Source organism: Oculina patagonica, chromosome 7 (assembly GCF_052425735.1).
Source record: "Oculina patagonica isolate OP01 chromosome 7, crgOcupat, whole genome shotgun sequence".
Lineage (NCBI taxonomy): Eukaryota > Metazoa > Cnidaria > Anthozoa > Scleractinia > Oculinidae > Oculina > Oculina patagonica.
This window is the reverse complement of record NC_135764.1, coordinates 2473589-2493127: the sequence shown is the minus strand read 5'-3', so window position 1 is coordinate 2493127 and position 19539 is coordinate 2473589. Positions and strand designations below refer to the sequence as shown.

General features: G+C 39.4%; 1 protein-coding gene across 2 annotated transcripts; it reads left to right on the top strand.

Annotated features, from left to right (window-relative positions):
* The first annotated feature begins 2680 nt into the window (after positions 1-2680).
* On the top strand, positions 2681-18588 carry LOC144659628 (putative beta-lactamase-like 1). 2 transcript variants are annotated; one of them, XM_078520101.1, is made up of 12 exons: positions 2681-2825; positions 8834-9198; positions 11296-11433; positions 11822-11965; positions 12487-12608; positions 13523-13675; positions 14330-14464; positions 15094-15211; positions 15401-15476; positions 16054-16194; positions 16788-16900; positions 17118-18588. In XM_078520101.1, the coding sequence occupies exons 2-12, from the start codon at positions 8863-8865 to the stop codon at positions 17466-17468; spliced, it is 1827 nt and encodes a 608-aa protein (XP_078376227.1). In that variant the 5' UTR covers positions 2681-2825; positions 8834-8862; the 3' UTR covers positions 17469-18588. The 2 variants fall into 2 exon arrangements, with proteins under 2 accessions (XP_078376227.1, XP_078376226.1); XM_078520100.1 differs by lacking the exon at positions 2681-2825 and adding an exon at positions 5281-5481.
* The last annotated feature ends 951 nt before the right edge of the window (positions 18589-19539 follow it).

Below are 19539 nucleotides of genomic sequence, written 5' to 3'. Positions count from 1 at the left end.
TTAAGTATCATGTCGCATATAAAATACCGTGATAATTACAATTGGGGTAATCTGAAGTTAAACACCTTGGGGTACCAAACATAAGGTGATGCACTCCTGCACCAAAACAGAGTTTGCTGCGTTTAAAGGTACGACTAGCACTGCGGTTCGGTGTAAACTGCCATTTAATTAAGAGTCTTACTAAGTTTCATACTCCGGGCATACTACAGAACCAAAAAAAAAAACTTTTAAAGCTTTTAAATAGCAAATATTGGTAACTGAGACAACGGGCTACTATTTAAGATTGCCTGCTATAAATATTATTACAGGCGTTGCATTGGTAACGGCATTGTCAAATGTTCTGCCGAAATATTAAAAAGGCGACATTTTCTTCACCACATTTATTATACGGTAACTGCAGTACAGTGGTTTACGGTATTCTTTCAGTCCCAAAAAACTACATTCTTGTACTATAAATTAAGGCATGAGAATTGTTACTAGTATTTATTACAATAAAAAGTTTTAAAATCGTTTTGAGTGTTTTGAGTGAATGGCGTGTAAAACATTTTCGGCTTATCCTCTATTTTTTTCAAACCAAAAAAAACAATTTATTTTTAAGTGTCAGCCGTCTTCTGGTCGAGTGGTGTGCCCTTCAGACTAATCGTTTTGTACTTTGGTAGAACCATTCTTAGGGAGGGACCATTATTTTTTTAGGGGGGTTGGGCAATTGTTCTTGGCAAAATATTCTTTTCACCTTCAGGTTGTGCAAGAATTTTTTCCGCCTTAATCCCCCCCCAATATTTTTTCTTATTTTTTTTCTTCGTGGCTCCCCTTGCACGATTTGTTTCAATCAATCAATCAATCAAACAATTAATCAATCAATCAATCAAACTTTATTTATAGAGGGTTACACGTAATAGTTTTACAACTAATAAATTTGTGGCCCTCTCTAATGTACTAAAAAATTAAGAATCTACTATAAACAATAATAATCTGTTTGTTTTCGTAATTGCCCAACAACCCCTTCCCTTAAAAAAATAATGGTCCGTCTGCAAAAGGCAACAGTACAAATTTGCTTCTTGTACACGGAAGGTGTAGGACTTGCCATTCAGGTCGTTTCCGGTCACCCTTTGGAAGAATGTGATGCCGGAATGCAGCGTATCATTCAAGGGGGCCAAGGTTTGATTGGCTGCAGAATAATCCGGTACGACATGGACAAAAAAAACAAAAACGAGACATTAAAGAAGAAATGTCACGATATTTAAAGTCATATTTCTTTTTACTTCCAGCTTAAAGGAAACCACAAAATAATAGTTTTTTACGTAAAAAAAAAAAACAACAAAGGGGTAATAAAAACGCGAACATAACCAAGGATGATTTGAACTTACGAAGATTAAGACGGATTACGAACATCATCAATCCTTATCGCGCCATTGGACGCATAAGGCCTCTACAGTCTCTCTCCAGCGGGAGCGGTCTTGTGCCGCCTTCCGGATCCCATTCCAGGTCAGGTGCAGGGACTTAAGTTCTTTCTCGGCCGACCTTCGCCAGGTTGTTCTAGGCCTTCCCCGTGCTCGCTTTCGGATTACGAACAGCAAACTTGAAAATATTTTTCAAGATGCGTTGTCCGTGGCGTAGCCCCTTTAAGGTGATGTTACACGGGAACGATTTTTCGCGCAACATTTGACTCGGCAACACGTTGAGAGTTTTTGAACCCAAGTCAAAAACTCGCAACGCAAAATGACTAATATTCAGAAAGTTGACTCGTGTAACAGGGTCGCCGTCGATTTTTCGCGCAACACCTTCCCAGAATACTGTTCAACAAGGCCTGGACGCGCGCGCAAAATGTTGCGAGTTGGCGTTGCGCTGAAAATCGTCTCGTGTAACATGCATGTTGCCAAGAGCATTTTGTACGATGTTGCGCGAAAAGTTGACTCGTTTAACATAGCACGAAAAGTTGACGCGGTGTTGACCCAAAAATCGTTGTTGCAAGTTGTCCCGTGTAACATCACCTTTAGATACACAGATAGCCTGCGTGGCCGGCGTTCAAAGGGGAAGGAGAAGGGGAGTTCGAGCGCGAGGTGCGATCAGAGAGCGCCCCTTCTCCTTCCCCTTTGATCATGAACACCGGCCACGCAGGCTAATACACAGATTAAAATCCTCTTAATAGATATGGGTTTTATATGCTCCCTGTATCCGGACAGGGGGTCATTACTCCTCAGGCATGCGTGACGACGGAGAAGTAGATAATTATATGACGATCACGTTTTAATATAAGTAGTAGTAAGCATTTAGAATATAAATAGAAGTAGCGTTAAGCCTTAGCATTGTATGGAAGAACCAAGACAGTGCATGCTAATTTTAGCAACTTAATTAAGGGGCACATCAGTGGCACATTGAGAATGTGATAATATGTGATAACGATTTTATCGCCCGATCAAGTGGGCCGCAGTCAGCTTTGATGTCTATCAATTAACGACATCCCGAAATGTATTTATAACGGTTAATCAGGGTTAAATGAAAATGCGGTACGGCCGTCTATCATCGGCTTCGTAAAATGAGGAAATGAAACGATAAATGGCTTCAATGAAGGTAATAGGAGCATAATGTAAACACATGACTTCTCAGTTGAACACTGCTTCGTGCTAAGAAAACCAGCAGGCTGCCGAAATGACATCAGTGCACATACTGCATATAATTTCACGGTCGTTTCACAAAAGCTTGTTTTGTAATTAATCTTTTCTTGCCCGAAAGCAAATACTACTTCATCACGGTTTATGATTTTATCCCAGCGTGTTGCTGCGGGAGCTGCTGAAAACATCATAACTTTTCTACGAGCCTTTCAGGTAAGTAACTAGTTTAGTAGAGGGGTAAACTATAGACACACGGAATCGCTGTGGTCAATTATGTTAATAGTTTAGGCTACAACTCAACGTAGATTACAAAGTCAGTGCTTTTTAAATCTCCGTAGCGTTTCTTGTTTCGTGATGGTCGCCTGTTGTTATTATCGACCGCTTATAATCAATTTTAGCCTCCTCGATAAGTCAAATGCCTCCCAGGCACTAGCCACCACTGGCAGTCCAATTCACTTGACACTCCAAACATCACATCTAGAGTAAAGAGTTTCGTGTGTAATGGATGTAACCGATGTATACAGTAGCTTTTAATTTCGAACTAACCATCGCTAGGCAGATAGAGCACAATATAGTAGCAAGAAAATTAAGGCGAAATGGGTTATTCAGAAACGACTTTTTTACAGTTGTAGTTAACATTATTAACAGGAAACCGATTTGAATTGGTTAATCGAAAATCCAAGAGATTGTTACAATAGTGCACAAATATCCTTGTGATAATATTGTTTTTGAACGTTTGCCCCGGGCTATTCTAAATTATATATGTAAGCGGTAACCTATTTCCCCCTACCCTTTCCCCCCACCGGACAATTGCTTAGTGGAATGTATGGCAATTTCAATTAGGGGTTCGAAGTTTCACAGTGTTGTCTCGTATCCCTTTCCTGAAGACCTAAGAAGATCCTGGGAATAATTGGTGGTTGCCCCCCTTGCTTGAGATGGTTAGCAAATTGGACTTCCAATAAAGTTAGAGTCCGAGTCCAGGACCAGTCGAGCGGGTTTTTAAATGTTTTGTGTTCCTTGGCGAAACACTTTTCTCTCACAGTGCCTTTCTACACCTTAAAGTATAAATTGGTATTGACGAACTGTGCATGCAACCTGACAGAAAGCTTGGGAGTAATTAACCTGCGATGGACTAGCATCCCATCCAGGGGGGAGTAGCCATACTCCTAGTCACTTGATGAAGACGAATCTTTACACACAAGAAAAAACAGAGAAAGAACCGATTTATTAGACGACAACTCGTTTTAAAATTTAGAGCAATAAAATGTTACTTCATTGTTTTGAATTTGTCAATACTTAATTGTGTTTAGTAGAAATTCTTTGCACTAGTTTCTAAACATTGATTAAATTTAAAGTACCAGTTGGGAGAATTTCATTGGTTCAGCTATCTTATTTCAAAAAACGTAGGACTGACTTTGTAATACAGAGCCTCTCTAGATCTATGGGTATTTCCGAAGAAATCGAAGACGCGAAGATCAGTCACCGCGGAAAAAATGAAGATCTCAGCAAGATTAAAACGAAGATCTGAAATTGACCAAAATTTGCGTGATCAAATTGATCACTCAGATATTAAACTGTAAAAATTCGTAAACACTTCAGGAAATTTCTGTAATTTCTAAATTTTGGCGTTTGACCACATTTCACGACAAAAACGAACGAAGATAAAACGAAGATCTGCTTTAAAAAACGAAGAATTGCAAAAAAATTGCGAAGAACGTGGATACCCATAGAGAGGCTCAATATTTTGAGAATGATTCGAAGGCAATTATTTATAAGATCTTACTTTTTCAGCTTCTTTTTACTTTCCCATTTCACATTTTTGACCTTTTTGCTATATCACCATTTTACTACATGGGTTAATTTGAATTGCTCTTTCACTGGACGCAAAAAAAGAACACTCAAGCCAGTGCAATTTTAATCATACCTGGCCCGGCCCACCTGACAAATGTAGCAATTTAATAACGTACAGTATACAGTATTATTTTCGACCAGACTATGAAACCCTTATCATCAATGCAATAAGAATAAAAAATACAGTGAATCAAACTCGATGATTTTCGTCCACCAAATTTCGTCTATGGTTTTCATCTACAAAACTCTAAAATCGATATAGTATCGATTGTTTAATATCTTCATTTATTGATTATCGAGTTATGAGTTATGAAGTGGCATGCGCAGCTCAAGTAGACTATAGATAAAAGCACCCAATTATCGGAAGTAAAACCAATATACTTCAAACGAAATAAACGAAAGACGATAAAAAGGTCCTAGTTTATAGCCGTTATCATTCCACACGGACATCACTGAGCCCAAGAGCCCTTGAGTTCGCAAACTGCTAGATAACACCACTCAGGAAATTTAAATCAATGTCACAAAGCATTGTCCAAAAGCGTCCAAAGTTTTTTTTCTGAAATTACAAGAAAACTGGTCCTAAAATTGTCTGCCGGTGTCCGATACCCAGCATCGTTCGAAATATATAAATTTGTCCGTAGTTTTATTGGTTTCATTGTGGTTTCTCTCGCGATATAAGCAAGCCTGAGAGGAAATCATGAATAAATTATCCACATAAAGCTAAGCATTGTTCGTGGTTTATTCCTGTTATTGACCCATCTGTTTGACCCTTGGATCGGACCGAGCAGCGCATTTTTACAATTTTCTCTTTTTGTGAGAAGGGCCTGGGTACCGGGTCGAGGTTATGATAATATCGTGCCAGTTAATTTAGACAAACGACACTAAATCCACTCTAGTGTTTTAGCGCGCATTAATAGCTCCTTGCCTAAGCCTTATATATTCGTCAAGAGCTCGGCTAAAATGGCTCTGGAAGGAATTTACTTCAGTTCTCCGCGGCTCCAGAAGCAGTATCGTGCAGGTACATATGATTTGTGTGATCTACATTATGCTCTCACCCTAGGAATGTGACTTCAATTTGCCAATGTTTACAGTTCATTTACTGTAGCACGAGATTTTTTTCATCGATCACGGACAGCTTGTAGACAAAAATCTTGGCTTGATACAGTTCCAAATTGAACACAACGTTCCCAGGTTTCTTCCAAGTAGCATCGATTAACTAATTTGCACCTTTAATCGCTGGGTGGGCGTCCATATTCTGTTTCACCTTCCGTTCTCGTGAGAAGCTCGGTATGCTAATTTGCAATCTTAGAACTTAAAACAAATACTTCCAGCCACAGTTTGCGTTAACATTGTTCGTTAATACTTTTAAGCAGTGTTCGCGGTGTTAAATATGACGCTTATGTCGTACACGTTCAATCGAGGAAAGAAGCAGCGATTACTTAAGTCTAACTGTACGCAGTAACTTAATATTCAAAATGCTACACGCTCGGCTCCATAAAATAACGAAATTGTACAGATTGTGTCGATTGTGCGTAACATCAGATAAGACTATACTTCAAACGAAGCGGCAGCTAAAGACCTCTAAAGTGCCCTCACTTCTGCCTTCCGAAAGCGCTTTTCGAGACACATTCTTATCCGTTTGAAAAAGATCAAGAGCAAATTTTATAGACAGAACAGTTGTGGGCTAATTAATGCATATGCGAAGATAAAGACCTGTTTCTAGGCGATTCAACAAGGAAAAACAAGTAAATTGCACACAAACTGTCACAAAGTTTTTCGAGCAAATTCACGCTAAAGAAATGCGTTGGGCAGTAGAGACAACTGGCAGGAGGGTTTTTATTTTGTAAGGCGCTTGGCTTGTTGTAACATTTCAAATGTTGTTGCCGATTGTTTTTGAAGTTTAAATCGTTCAACTGGAACAAAAGTGCAGTTTATGTACGACCTTAAACAAAAGCGTTTTAGGCGAAAACAAAGACCCGATGACAGACGGAGTACTGTTTATATACTTTTAATTTAGGAGACGTTTACTTTCAGTTGAACTCGAAATGAAAGGTTACGCCGAGCTCCTTTGATCGAGCAAAAATGTTTTGTTCTTGTAAATCTTAACTGGGTTCTGCAGCAGGAAATACAAAAAGGCAAAACATTTATTCTATGTTGATACAACACTGTTAATTCATATTATAAACAAGTGTAATCACGGTTTATATGCGCCTATGTAGACTATGTAGTTAGATGGTTGTGCGGTAATGCGGAATAGTGACGCAGTGTTTGTGCGTCCTTTTTTCCTTCTTTTTTCTCATCAAACTGGATTTTAGCCTGGAGCGAATTCCTGTACAGGCCACAAACGGAATAAGCGAAAATACGAGCATTTTCTCTTTTTTATTTGTCCGTCTAGCGTGAAGTCTAGGAATGCGCTCAATGCGCTGCGGCATGCGATCATTGCGCTATAATAGGGATTGGGTTTTTAATATATTTCTCCGCTCACGGTTAACGTTCTGGAATCGGAAATTAGTAGTGGAATCCCCGAAAATCGAGCCAACAGTCATTTCCCGTGGCAGGGCCGTAGCCATAAAAAAAAAAGTTATGACTCAAGGCAATATCCAGAGTTAAATTCTCTTCCTCGGTATTTACTTTCCCCCTTAAAAAAAGGGAAAATAAAAGAGGCAAGTGCCTTGGTTTGCCTCAAATTAAAGCGGCTACAGCCCTGCTTGGACTTGTTTCACTTAGTTTACCCAGTCGGATGCTACAATTTTAATCCTGATTTCTCGAACCAATAGTCCATTTTACAGTTGCCTGCTAAGTAGCCTGGCCTTTGAATGGTAGCGAGGCTGGAGGTGACCTTGCATTGATACAAACCTCCCTGCGTTATCATGTAAATGCAAACTAGTTAGGATCAGAACAACATGATTTACACAACAAAAGCAGTGAGGTCTGTATCAAAACAAGGTCACCTCCAGCCTCACTTCCATTCAAAGGCCAGGTCACTGAGCAGACAACTGTAAAATGGTCTATTTTCGTTTCACTGGACAGTTCGAGAAATCCAGATTCCACTGTAGTAATTTTCCTACTCTTGAAATCGAAATTCAAACTTACAAGTTATCTGCATTTTGATTTTGAAAGCATTTTGATTTTGAGATGCATGGTATGGGCTTATTCGTATGGTTCGATTTTAGCTTTAAACGGGACAAAAATGGTAAATTTTTACTCATTCCGACTCACTTAAAGTGTATATGACATGACAAATATTTTCTGCTTATTTGAAAGGCCTTTCGAAATACAGAAGAATGGCGTTTTTCTTTTCGAAATATCTTTTTTCGTTTCAGAGATATTGACTATGGCAACAATACTAAGGGTGTCATTTTGTTCCTTTTGTGATGCACATTTGTGGTGCCAAGTTTCAAGAACACTGCTTCAATAGTTTTAGAGATATTGTTTATTCAGTATTTTACCATTTTTTTGAGTCAAATCTTGTGACGTCATCACTGATCTAATTTGCATAATACAAAAACGTCAATATCTCTGAAACGAAAAAAGATATTTCGAAAAGAAAAACGCCATTCTTCAGTATTTCGAAAAGCCTTTCAAAAAAGCAGAAAATATTTTTCATGTCATATACACTTTAAGATCTCCTCATGCTGGCTCAAATGGAAGACAATGCACGAGGCAGCTCAACGAGCCTTTGATTGTCTTGGCGTTATTCAAACTAGCCTGCGAATGGGCTAGCCACGCCTCTTCTTGCTGTTACTTGGTGTATGCAGGGTCTGTCAATTCCACCTTTACTTCATCTTTCTTGTAAGCGTGAGTGATGCTTGCACAAGACTGCATCAGAAACGGAGGCCTTGCATGCAATCTGTGTTCTTTCGGTTCCTTTTTTTTGGAGCGTTTGGTGCATGTGCGTGCGTTTTGAGCTAAGTTTCGGGACGAACTATCCGTCTGGCGGATAACCTGTATAATATAATTTTTGTTGTAAAGTAATTCGTAATTCAGCCGCTCCGGCGGATGCATTGAGCATTAATAAAATCTATCTATCTAACCTGACCGGATATAAATTCAGAGACGGATTAGCCAGCTTGTAAAAGCCGACATTGTCTGCGGCAAAAAATTGACTTCTTAACCGTCTTTGAGATCGGTTGCCGCAGACAATTGTTTAATCCGTCCAAAATGTGTCCTTAGATTAGCTAGTAGGTTAGCATTAGCTTGTAAGCAGGCTCCTGATCCGATCGGCGAGCGAAGCGGGCCGAGAAGAGCCTGGGGGAGATATCCTCGCAGGAGAGCCTGTTCACAGGCTAGGTCAGCATAAACAAGTAAATCTCTTTTATCTTGGAGAATCATCGAAATAGCTCAGAATGCCCACTGCATTTCTCTTTCAGCCACTGGAAGACATTCTCCCCAGGGAATCATGAACACCGCATACGACAATCCTGAACGCCCGCACACCCCTTCGTATGTAGGGAATTACACGTCCTACCATGAGCCCGGACCCCCGCCCTCGTACATATACAAGGAGGACAAACCAAGCAGGAGCCCCCTGCCATCCAGTTCTAGCACAGTCGGGTTTCTGCCTCCTGAGAAGAAGAAAAAGCATGGAGGTCGCTGTGGCAGTTGCCTTGTTCTTGCGTTGCTAGTGCTCTTCATTGCTGTGTCTATTGTGATGATTGCTCTGTATTTCGCGAGGGAATCTCAGGGTGACAAGGGAACCGACAACGGGAAGGATGGCGGGACATCTCCAGGAACGGTAATTTTAAACTCGCTGTTTCATACATAATATGCATATGGGTTATTAACCAAGCGTGAGGTCAAGATGGCTACTTATGGCCTTATGCGTCCTCCTGGGCACTAAGAGGATAATTATACAGAAATTATCTGTTTTATCGTCCTGCACAGTTCTTTAGTGTCTTGATATGGTTTTTAAATTAAGAACGACTCAAACAGGGCGGAAGACGAGAGGGACTTGTCTCTTGCTATATTCTATCCCCGTTCAAACACAGTTGGTCAAAGAATGATTAAGCTAAATGATTAGCGCGTATTTTGATTTCAGTTACGTAGTTCTCATTAAGGTTTTTCGTTTATATTTTTTGGATGTCGACTGATCTTCAGAATGCATAAGCAACAAAAAACACTTTTATACAAGAGAAAATAAAACCTCCGTGATTGAAAAATAGGAAAAAGAAAATATCTGGAAGCAGGGTAGAACCCCGTTTGAATTGTGACTCAAATGCTGTAATTAAAGCTTTCGTTACCAACCACACCTGCACTAAAAAAAGCGATCATGGCCACCTTTGAGAATTACCAACTGGTCTTTTCTTTTACCGTATTTTCTCGTTTAAACGCCGGACCCCGTTTAAACGCCGGGTCAAAAATGCAATTTTTTAAATAAACGCCGGGGGCGTTTGATCGAGGTCCCGGCGTTTATTGGAGGTCCAGGCGTTGCCGTTTATGAACTTAAAACTTTACATCCGTAGCATTTACTTGTTCCCATGTTGTTCATATAGTGTTTCGGTTCTGTTTGTCACAAATCGTGATTGCAACATGCCCTATGCAGCACTGTAACCCTTGGTAATAATCATCTTCGGAGACCCAGGGACAGTTCGTCCGGGCGGGACAAAGGGAAAAATTGTTCCGCTTTGACAAACTGACCCTAGATATCGGAGGATGGGTGATAATAATAACAGAAAACTCCACTTCGTTAATAAACGCCGGGCCCCGATTAAACGCCGGCTTCAAATAAACGCCGGGTCCACCAGACCAAGTTTGAAATAAACGCCGGGGCGTTTAATTGAGAAAATACGGTACTTTTTAAGCTCTCGTAAGTGACCAGTCAACGATTCTAACACATTTACCGTAATATAACATTGCCTTGTAATGTTCCTTTTCTCGTAAACGACCAGTCTGGACACGAACAGTTATTCCCGAAGTGGGCGCTTAATTAAAAGAGCTTCGCATGTTTATGGTTACGAATTTCAAATTTTACATGTAACTCAATTTCCTTTAAATTTTGTGTAATTCGCATGAAAAATTAATTAGTATTGGTAATCAAATGGTGACGAGTGAAATTAGGAAATAATTTCACGCGCATTTTGTCAAAAAGGCTCGGGAAATTATTAGCATTTTGACAAAATGCAAGTGAAATTATTTCCTAATTTCACGAGAATACCATTTGGTTACATTTTAATATCATAGGTGACAAATTACGCTTGCGATCGTAGGTTTTTGACTGGTATATTGCATCGCGAACTCCGAGCTTTGAAAAGTTGAAAGCATACATTTTGCTCAAGTTCGCAAGTTTTTAGTCTTTAAAGAAAACCTTTTTAGAGATTCCTTTTTGCAGTTGACAAAATGTTTCAAAGATGAATAAACTGTCAATTATTTGTCACATTATATATGACCGTAGTTCGTCTTGAATGAACTGAAAACGGTGCCCGTGTAAAACGCTCAAAAATCCGCTCGATGCCATTTATGTCTTGAAGTCTTTTTGACGTTTTGAAATATAAAATATCATCAAAAAAATTATTACATGGCCAAGGCTTGCTGGCTTAGATGAAATTCAAGCGAAAATGTACAAAGTTTAAGCTTTAAAACACCTTTTATTACGGACGCCATCTTGCCGCTAACTACGTTGCCATGGCAATTTTATAATTTCACATGTGAAATTATAAATTAACGTTAAAATTTCGCGCCAAAATTAAAGAGTAATTTGTCACCTATGATATTACAATGATAATTTTGAACAATTCTAATCAAGCAATCCAGCCCAAGCTAAGTAGATACAAGTCTAAAAGTCATTTTGTTAAAAATTATTATTATTAATAAAAAAAAAATTGTGTTTTAACAGAAACAGACCCCAGCTCCACCCACCCACTGCCGTACAATACCGAAGCCAGTAGCTTTCACGACACTGCCAAAACCTGTGCAAGACGAGCTGAGTTCTATGAAGTCTTTCATTGAAGATCAAATGAAATCGGGAGGACCGGTTAGTGCTCTTGTTTTGTCTGTTTTTTGTTGTTACTGTTGTTGGTTGTTGTTTTTCAGTCTAATTGTATTTGTATGAAAGTGGTTTCAAATTTCTGTCGCCCCCTGCACATTACAAACCCATTAGGCCAATCAGGGCTCAACATAAAAAAAAATTGTAACCGTTTAAAAGCGCGGGAAATATCGCGCGGGCCAAATCCTGTGTGTTTTGGGCCTTGCACCTGATTGGCCAAGAAATAAATTTACTCCTGTTAGCGATGCAACTGCTTTACTGACTTAGTGAAAAACCATTTGAGCTAAGTAAAAAAGTGACAGTTAACATAAAAATAGTATTAATAAGACAAATGAATTTACTGTTGCTTCTATCTTAATAATTTTTCCGTTCGTAGAGCGCCGTCACAGCCAACATCGTGTACATGGATAAGGTGATTTGGCGAGGAGAGTTTGGAGTGATGGATAACTCAAAGACACCGAAACAGAAGCCTACAACTAAAACTATATTCCCTATAGCAAGTGTTACGAAGGTTTTAACGGTAAGGGAAATACTATCCTTACCACAAAGACTCTTATATACAACGCATGTCCAAGTCAGTTCAGCTATAACTCTGCAGTTTATTATAGGAGTTCAGTTCAGTTAAGCTAAGAGTTTTGTTAAGTAAAGCCAAGCTAAGCTAAGCTAAACTATGTTAAGGTAAAAGTAAAGTTAAGTATTTTTTAAAAAAATTAGTTTAATTTGGTTAAGTTTACTTAATTTCATAGTTTAGTTTAGTTTAGTTTGTAGTTTAGTTAAGTTAAGTTTAGTTTAGTTTATAATTAGTTTAGTTTAGTTTAGCTTAGCTTAGCTTAGCTTAGCTTAGCTTAGCTTAGCTTAGCTTAGCTTAGCTTAGCTTAGTTAAGTTAAGTTAAGTTAAAATTTAGCTTCAAGGTAGCAAGGTTTAGTCAAGTCATTGTTGAGTTAAGTTAAATAATTTGATTTAACTTCACAAAGGTAGCAATTTCCAGACCAGCACATTTGTACACGGATATTTATTACCTTAACTGTTCAACATTTCAGGTACTCATGCTCTATAAGCTACAGAATGATCGCTTTGTCAGCTCACTTGATGACCCAGTGACTAATTATCAAAGCAATTTTTTTGTCAAAAATCCTTTTGGTGACGACCCAATCACTCTAAGGTAAGGCTTTAGGTCACGCTGTATTACAAATCACTTCACCGGCTGCAGAAACTGAATTTAGGGACGGACCATTATTTTTTTGGAGGGGGGGGGGGATGAAAAATATTGAAAAAAATTGTTTGCAGGGCCTGGAAAGACAAAATAAATTGTTTGCAAACACGATATGTATAACAAAAAATAGTAAGAATTTCGAAAAAAAAATGTTTGCAGAGGTGCATAAACTAAAAATAAAAGTTTGCAGAGGAAAATTTTTCATTCCCCCCCCCCCTCCAAGAAAATAATGGTCCGTCCCTTAAGGTCAATCCTCTGATATAGAACCTGCACTGAGATTTCCATACTCGTTTAGGAGCAACAGCACATTGCTTATAAGCAATAATTCCTTATAATATCATAATGATTATTGCGATTGCCTGCTAAATTCACGTTTCCGACGCCGGATTGTTTCTTATTCTACACTGGGAAATGGTCTATATTTATTTTGCAGATAGAAAACTATTGGTCAATTCAAACCAAGAGAAACAAAGTGATAGCCAAGTCACCATACTTGTTTACCTCTCTGGCAAACTCCAGCCATAAATAGAAGGCCACTGTTTTTCAATTGCGCGCGTGAATCACGGGTGAAGTTATGCGCTGTAAGGAAGCGCAATGCAACACTGAGGAATGAAATCTTTGAATTTTAATTCCAATGATTTCTTGAATTCTGTTTCTGTCTGTATTGTCTGTTAGAAATATTTCGTCCAATTCAGTGGCAAAAACAAAGAACCCAGCGGATTGAAGTCAACTACCGACAAAATCATATCATATATCTCGCATGTTCGGCCTCCCATCTCCTTTCGCGAGGAATCAAACAGCAGCTAAGAGACCTAAGAGTTTGAGAACATTATTTCTAATTTCATTACTTTCTTATTTCCCAGAGAGCTCGCATCGCATCGTTCTGGTCTCCAAAGGGAGGCACCGTGTTATCCTGCCACCAAGACAAATCTCTGTCCCTACTCAAATACCCAAATGATTGAGCGGCTGAGAAATCTAACACTTTTGCGCGAGCCTGGTAAAGAGCCATATTACAGGTAAGAAAGTTGCTAGCATTGTATCCTAGCGATTCGTCATGGTAATAAAGTTATTGTTATTGCCAACGAGGCAGCCGAGCCAAGAGGCGAGGCTGGTTCTACTCGATAGCGGCTTTGACATACCATTAGTGTAGTAGAGCCGTTCCTATAAAAGGTTGGCCGATTGGTTTTGGTTTTATTTCTGATTGACGTGAGTGACGATATTTTTTTTATAATCCACAATCGTGACTCGCTCACACAGATTTTCTCGCACTTCGGCTACATGTATTTGCTTCGAGTTTTGATTGGTTCACTGGATTGTCTGCGTCCTTTGTGATTGGCCAGAGCTACTTTGGTTTTGGTTTTACGACACTAATTGGGGGACAATTGAATGTCGCTCTGCTATAAGATTATGTTTTGTTCTCAGTCGCGCATACAACAGAATCCTCGCATTTAAGCTATCGTTCCCAGCTCTTTTATTCTAAGCCCCCTATGCCAAGAAAAGACTGTTGGAGGTGATAGCCATAACATGTATCATTACATGTCTAGAAACTGTAAAGATTTGAATGGAACTCCTGAGTAGTGCCAGTTGACATCATCTTAAACCCCTTAATGGTATGACGAGCATCTCCAATAAGACTAACAATTTTATGTTGTTGTTTTTTCTCCGCCTAGTAACCTCGGCTTTGCACTGCTCGGTCAGGTACTGGGTGAGAGGTTTGGAAATGCCGCTGGATACGAAGGATGGATCAAGGACAATATATTGTCAACATTTGAAATGGAAGACACATATTTCGATTTGGATAACAGGTGAGCCAGGATCTGTTCTTAAAAAAAATAATTAGACATAACATGTGAAGTCCCAAGAGTGATCCACTATTAATTCTCCTGAGACAGATCAAAACTTAATATAACTGACCAATCATGTTGACAAACTCTACACGGGTCTTACAGCCAATAACATCACGGCTAGACTGACCAATCAGCTTCAACGGAGCAGACTTATAACAACCTCGACTGACGACACTTTTCACTTACAATTTAAAGATGACTTCCGCTAAGGTTGTCGAAACGTAAGTCACTAACAACAGTTCTTTTAAGAACTTATCCCTCAAGGACGATCACACTGTATGAACTACAGAATATAATTGAATGCCTTGAAAAAAACTCTTTTAAACCCTTGCGGGCCTGTTTTTATTCCATGTCGTTTGACGGAGGTAATTAGAGAGGGGTGGCGGCGGACTATCTAAACGCAGAATATAAAAATATAAAGCGAAGAACTTCAACTCAGTCGGGTTTTATGCAGTTTCTTAATTATCCCACCCCCTCAACCCCACCCCACCTCACCCCTCCTCAGGCCTTTGTTAGATGTCTGGCCGGGGGTGTCCACTCAAATTGTTTCAATTTGGGTTATTTATTTTTATTTTGTTCGAATTCAGCATAAGGCAGCGTATTCCCATTGGCTATACAAGCAAAACCGAATTCTCCAATGTTAAAGAATGGGGCTGGCTGAATCCGACTGGAGGAGCTTTCTCCACTGTAGCAGATTTTGCAAAGGTAACAGTGCGTCACACAACGTTTCTGTCCTAACCAGTAACGGAGAAGCGTTGCGTGACTGTCTCCCATGTGCGCCTTTACAGTCTTATCTATTTTACTTTTAAACATATAGTTTATTTCCATTTGCCCGTCAGCAACAAGCAAAATTAACCTGCTAATGGTTGTTTCGTTCTTTTTTCAAACTGTCAGCTGGAGATGGCTCTCTTCAAACTCGACACAAACAAATATCTCTCCAAAGCCCTTGCTGAAGCTCTTTTCGCACCAGGTAAATCATCTCTTAACCGAACGACTGCTGGGCAGGCCATAGACCTCTTCGTCGAAATCCCTAAATTTCTCATACAAACTCTTTCGTTTGTCCCATTTTCAAAAAGGCGGATATTACTATCGTATGGACTTTAAAAGTAATGTAGATCGATATCTCCCAAGTGGTGAATATCTTCGCAAGAGAAACCTGCTCGTAGCAGCGAGTACTCTTCTCCCCAGATTTCACTCGCTGCCACAAAAAAAAACTATAAGGCTTGGGGGACCCCCTCTCCCAACATAAATGGTAAACTATGACAATTTTTGAACAAAGAAATGCAATTTACCCTTTTAAAGGTATCCAACCTTCACATTCACTCATTATTGTTGAGCATCTTGTAAAATGTGTTATCACGCATTAAAAAGTCAACTCTATATCTTTTATATGTACCCCAATTGATATATGATTTGAAATAAGCACCCATATGTTGCGGTACCCGTCATGTGGATTGAACCAGGACTGAACAAGCGCCATCTAGAGGCAATGTTAGAAAAATAATATCTCTGCTTGAATTTCTTTTTCTTTCTCCTTTTTGCTGAAGAGTACATTCTTCGGAACGGAAAAGATGTCATTGGGACACCTTGGGAAATGGTTATTTCCGATGATCTCCTTATCAGAAAGAAGCAAGGCGATGCTTACGGATACAACGCGTTAATTGTACTTTTACCTGAAATGAAACTTGGTAAGTAAGCTACCCTTCTGGTAAAATCTATATCACCCACCATTAAAAAAAAGTAGTAATGTAGTCCTTTCCGTTTTTCGAGCTGGTTTTAGAAGCAGCCTTACTTTATCTAGGCGGATGCCTGTGCATGAACAGGCAAATTGTTTAGGACTCGACTAGACTACGAGCAATCCCTATTTTTTTTCGCAGAGTCCGTCGAGCGTTCGCAGAATCCCGCGGAGCGTGAATTTATTTTTATTTTTTCGCGCTTCGCCTCGCCCCGCCTCGTCTCCAATTTTCTCGCGGTCATTTTTTTTTTTCGCTTCACGATTGACGAAAAAATAGAGACTGCTCGTGCCCTTGTATTCGATTCGAGCAAAGTATCTTGTGGAAACCTATGACATAATGGACTGAAAGCACATACAGGGGGAGGGGGAGGGGGGAGGGGGAGAGTAGCAACAAAAACTACAGTAACAGACTAATATTTACCTGCATTTAATTTAATTTTATAAAGTTTGCATTTTGTAAGTTATCAGTTTAATAAGTTGTATACCGACGTACCTTTCTTTAGTCAGGTAAATTGTCCTTTATATTCTTTCTCCTTGTCTTAACAGCCTTAAATATTTTTTGTACAAACTGCGGAAACCTGCGAACTGCGGTTGGCGCGAAATTCAGCAACACATTCCTTCCTGCTTTCAAAGAAGAATTGTTAGAAGCACGAAAAAAGGTAAGTGTGTTAGTAAGGAGGGATGGAGGGAGGGAGGGAAAGTGGAACAGTTAGCCTTCAATGGAAAAGCATCCCAGTCCCATGGAAAGAGCGAACGCTTGAAACAGGCTAGGTTATCAATGTATTAAACGTGTTGTAAGTAAACTGCTAAATAAAAAAAATCTCTTCACCTTACGCCTCTACTTACCACGCAATTTTTCTCCTTTCTTTTATTTAGGAAATAAGGCCCCCTCCAGATACAAAGCCGTACGTTGGAATTTACAGTGTGGAAGGTCTGGAACCTTTGAAATTTCTCGAAGCCAAAATGAAAGACGACGAGCTAATACTTTCCATCAATGGCGTAGCCGATGCATTTATCTTAAACTATACAAAGCCCTTGACATTCAAAATTGTCGTGCCATCGGTTTTTCCTTGCAGTTCGATCTTCTCGCTTGGGGTGGATAATGACGCTGTAGTTTTTGATAGTCCTTCAAAAGAAGATGGTCTTTGTGATAGATTTACAATGTGGAGTGCGGCGCCAAGTGGAAGGACATACTTTAATAGGGTACGAGATTCCAACTCTGCGTGATAGCATGGCTTGGTGGTGTCTTTACAATGAAACGGAAAGACTCTTGTTTGTGACCTGGAATCGGTCATCATTTGACACCTTCAGCAAGGGAAAAACTCCCAAAAGGGGACACTGACTGAGTAACGTTCCTGGTCACACACAAACAGTTAAGACGGATTCCGCTCAAAGTTCGAGCAAGAAGTGCAAAAATTAATTACCAAAAATCTACTCATAGCACGGTTACATTTTGTATATTGTTTGAAACTTCTCACTGTAATTCATTTCTTAAATTGACCCCGCTATTAATTTCAAAAGCATTCTCGAAAAAGTTAATGTCAAGCCTCGTAAGAAAGGCTTAAAACGCGTGTTGTTTTATTTTGAACTGGCGTGAAACGTCCACATTTTAACTAAAATACGGAGAACTTCAAATTCGTTTTTCTCTCGTGGGGTCAGCTTGAGAGCTAAATTTCGATAGGTTCTTATTAACTGTATTTATACTGTGACCCTGCTATGAGGTCTTTTTGGTAACTTTATTTTTGCTTTTATTGCTCGAATGTTCGACGGAAACTGTCTTAAGTTCAGTTCACCTCCAGTAAAGGGCCGCCTCACGTAAGGGCCATGTATTTAGACGAGGTCCGTGTACATACATCCATCCACGAGCACTACATCATATCGGCATCTGCAGTTTTAAAAAGGGTTTCACCTCACACAATAAAACACAGGTTTGTTCCTTGAGGTTTCCTGGCCTTCGCGGAGGTTCTTCTGTATTTTGCACTCGCGTAGTAATCTTACAATTTGCTTGAAAAGCTTAGTTAGCATAAAAACAATTAGAAATACAAGAACGGCATGTTCAAAAATAAATAACAGATATGTATGATATATAGGCGCGTATATAACGTCAGTGCATTTCAACAGCGTCAATTCGCTTAACAAGGTACGGGTTCTGCACATTTTCTGCCGTCCAAAATAAGGCAGGTTTTTGTATGTTTAGCATTCATCCTTTATATAGCGAAAGACAGACATGAAACTTTATACATATCATATATAATAGTTTAGTTTTCAATCACTTATTATACCTGACCTCTTTGCAAGAGTTTATTTGTTATATTTAAAGGCGAATAAAGATGCATTGCTCTCTAAATTGTTGCCAGATCGATTCATACTTCATAAAATTTGAGGTAGGAAAACCGTGCTATCATGGTCAGTGCATGGTACTTCTATATTCGCGACACCCGATGAGAAACACGAAAACTCAACCCAACCTCGTTTTCCAGGCTCTCTCTTCCTCCCACCGTGTTGGGACGAAACTTTCAAATCAAAATATGAAGTTAAGAAAAATAAAAAAAAAGCCTCTTGAGTAAGAGGAAACAATAAAATAAATAATAATGATGTTGTTGAAGATCGTTGAAGGGTACCGGTCATACTCTTGTTTCGTTCTTCGTCGCAAATCCGGCGTTCAAAACATCCACGCAACGCGTGACTGGAATTAAAAACCGAGGAATAGAAGACTGAAATGAAAATGATGATATCCCATATCTCCCCCCAAAAAACAAAGAGGCTACTGCACAAATTAAACGTGACTTCAAAAAAATTATACCCGAATAAACGTGACATTACATAATCGCACACAATCGTAGATCGCATGCGCGGATTCTGACATCTATTAATTACTTCCCCAGCATTCCTCCGCCCGCCCCCTTCTCCCGCACGAAAGCGTGAAGAAATCGCCTCCGCCAAGGTGCAACAAAACAATGAACAACGAGATTGGAAAATATTTAAGGCTGAACTTTTCATAATGCATGTACCACTGCATGCCGTTCTGAGACGGACAGTCAGGATTAGAAGAACTCCCCTGTAAAATAACTTTCTTTTTCCAGTAATTTTCCTTTGATAAGAATATTTTGAGTGGACGGCTGCAGTCACACATAGCCGGCTTGTAAAATTCCAACTTCAGTCTCCACAGCTTTGCTGTGACTTTTTTTTCTTATAAAGGACAATATATCAAATCGCAAAAAAGTAATTATCGGCCCTTAAATAGACACGTCGATAATTAATGACCATTATAATGACCAAGCACGGATCATTAACTATT

Coding starts and splice junctions, on each gene's coding strand:
- LOC144659628 (XM_078520100.1), top strand. CDS start 5,424: ATGGCTCTGGAAGGAATTTACTTCAGTTCTCCGCGGCTCCAGAAGCAG. Junction 11,966..12,486: donor GTGTTACGAAGGTTTTAACG/GTAAGGGAAATA, acceptor TCAACATTTCAG/GTACTCATGCTCTATAAGCT. Junction 16,195..16,787: donor TTTACCTGAAATGAAACTTG/GTAAGTAAGCTA, acceptor TTGTCTTAACAG/CCTTAAATATTTTTTGTACA.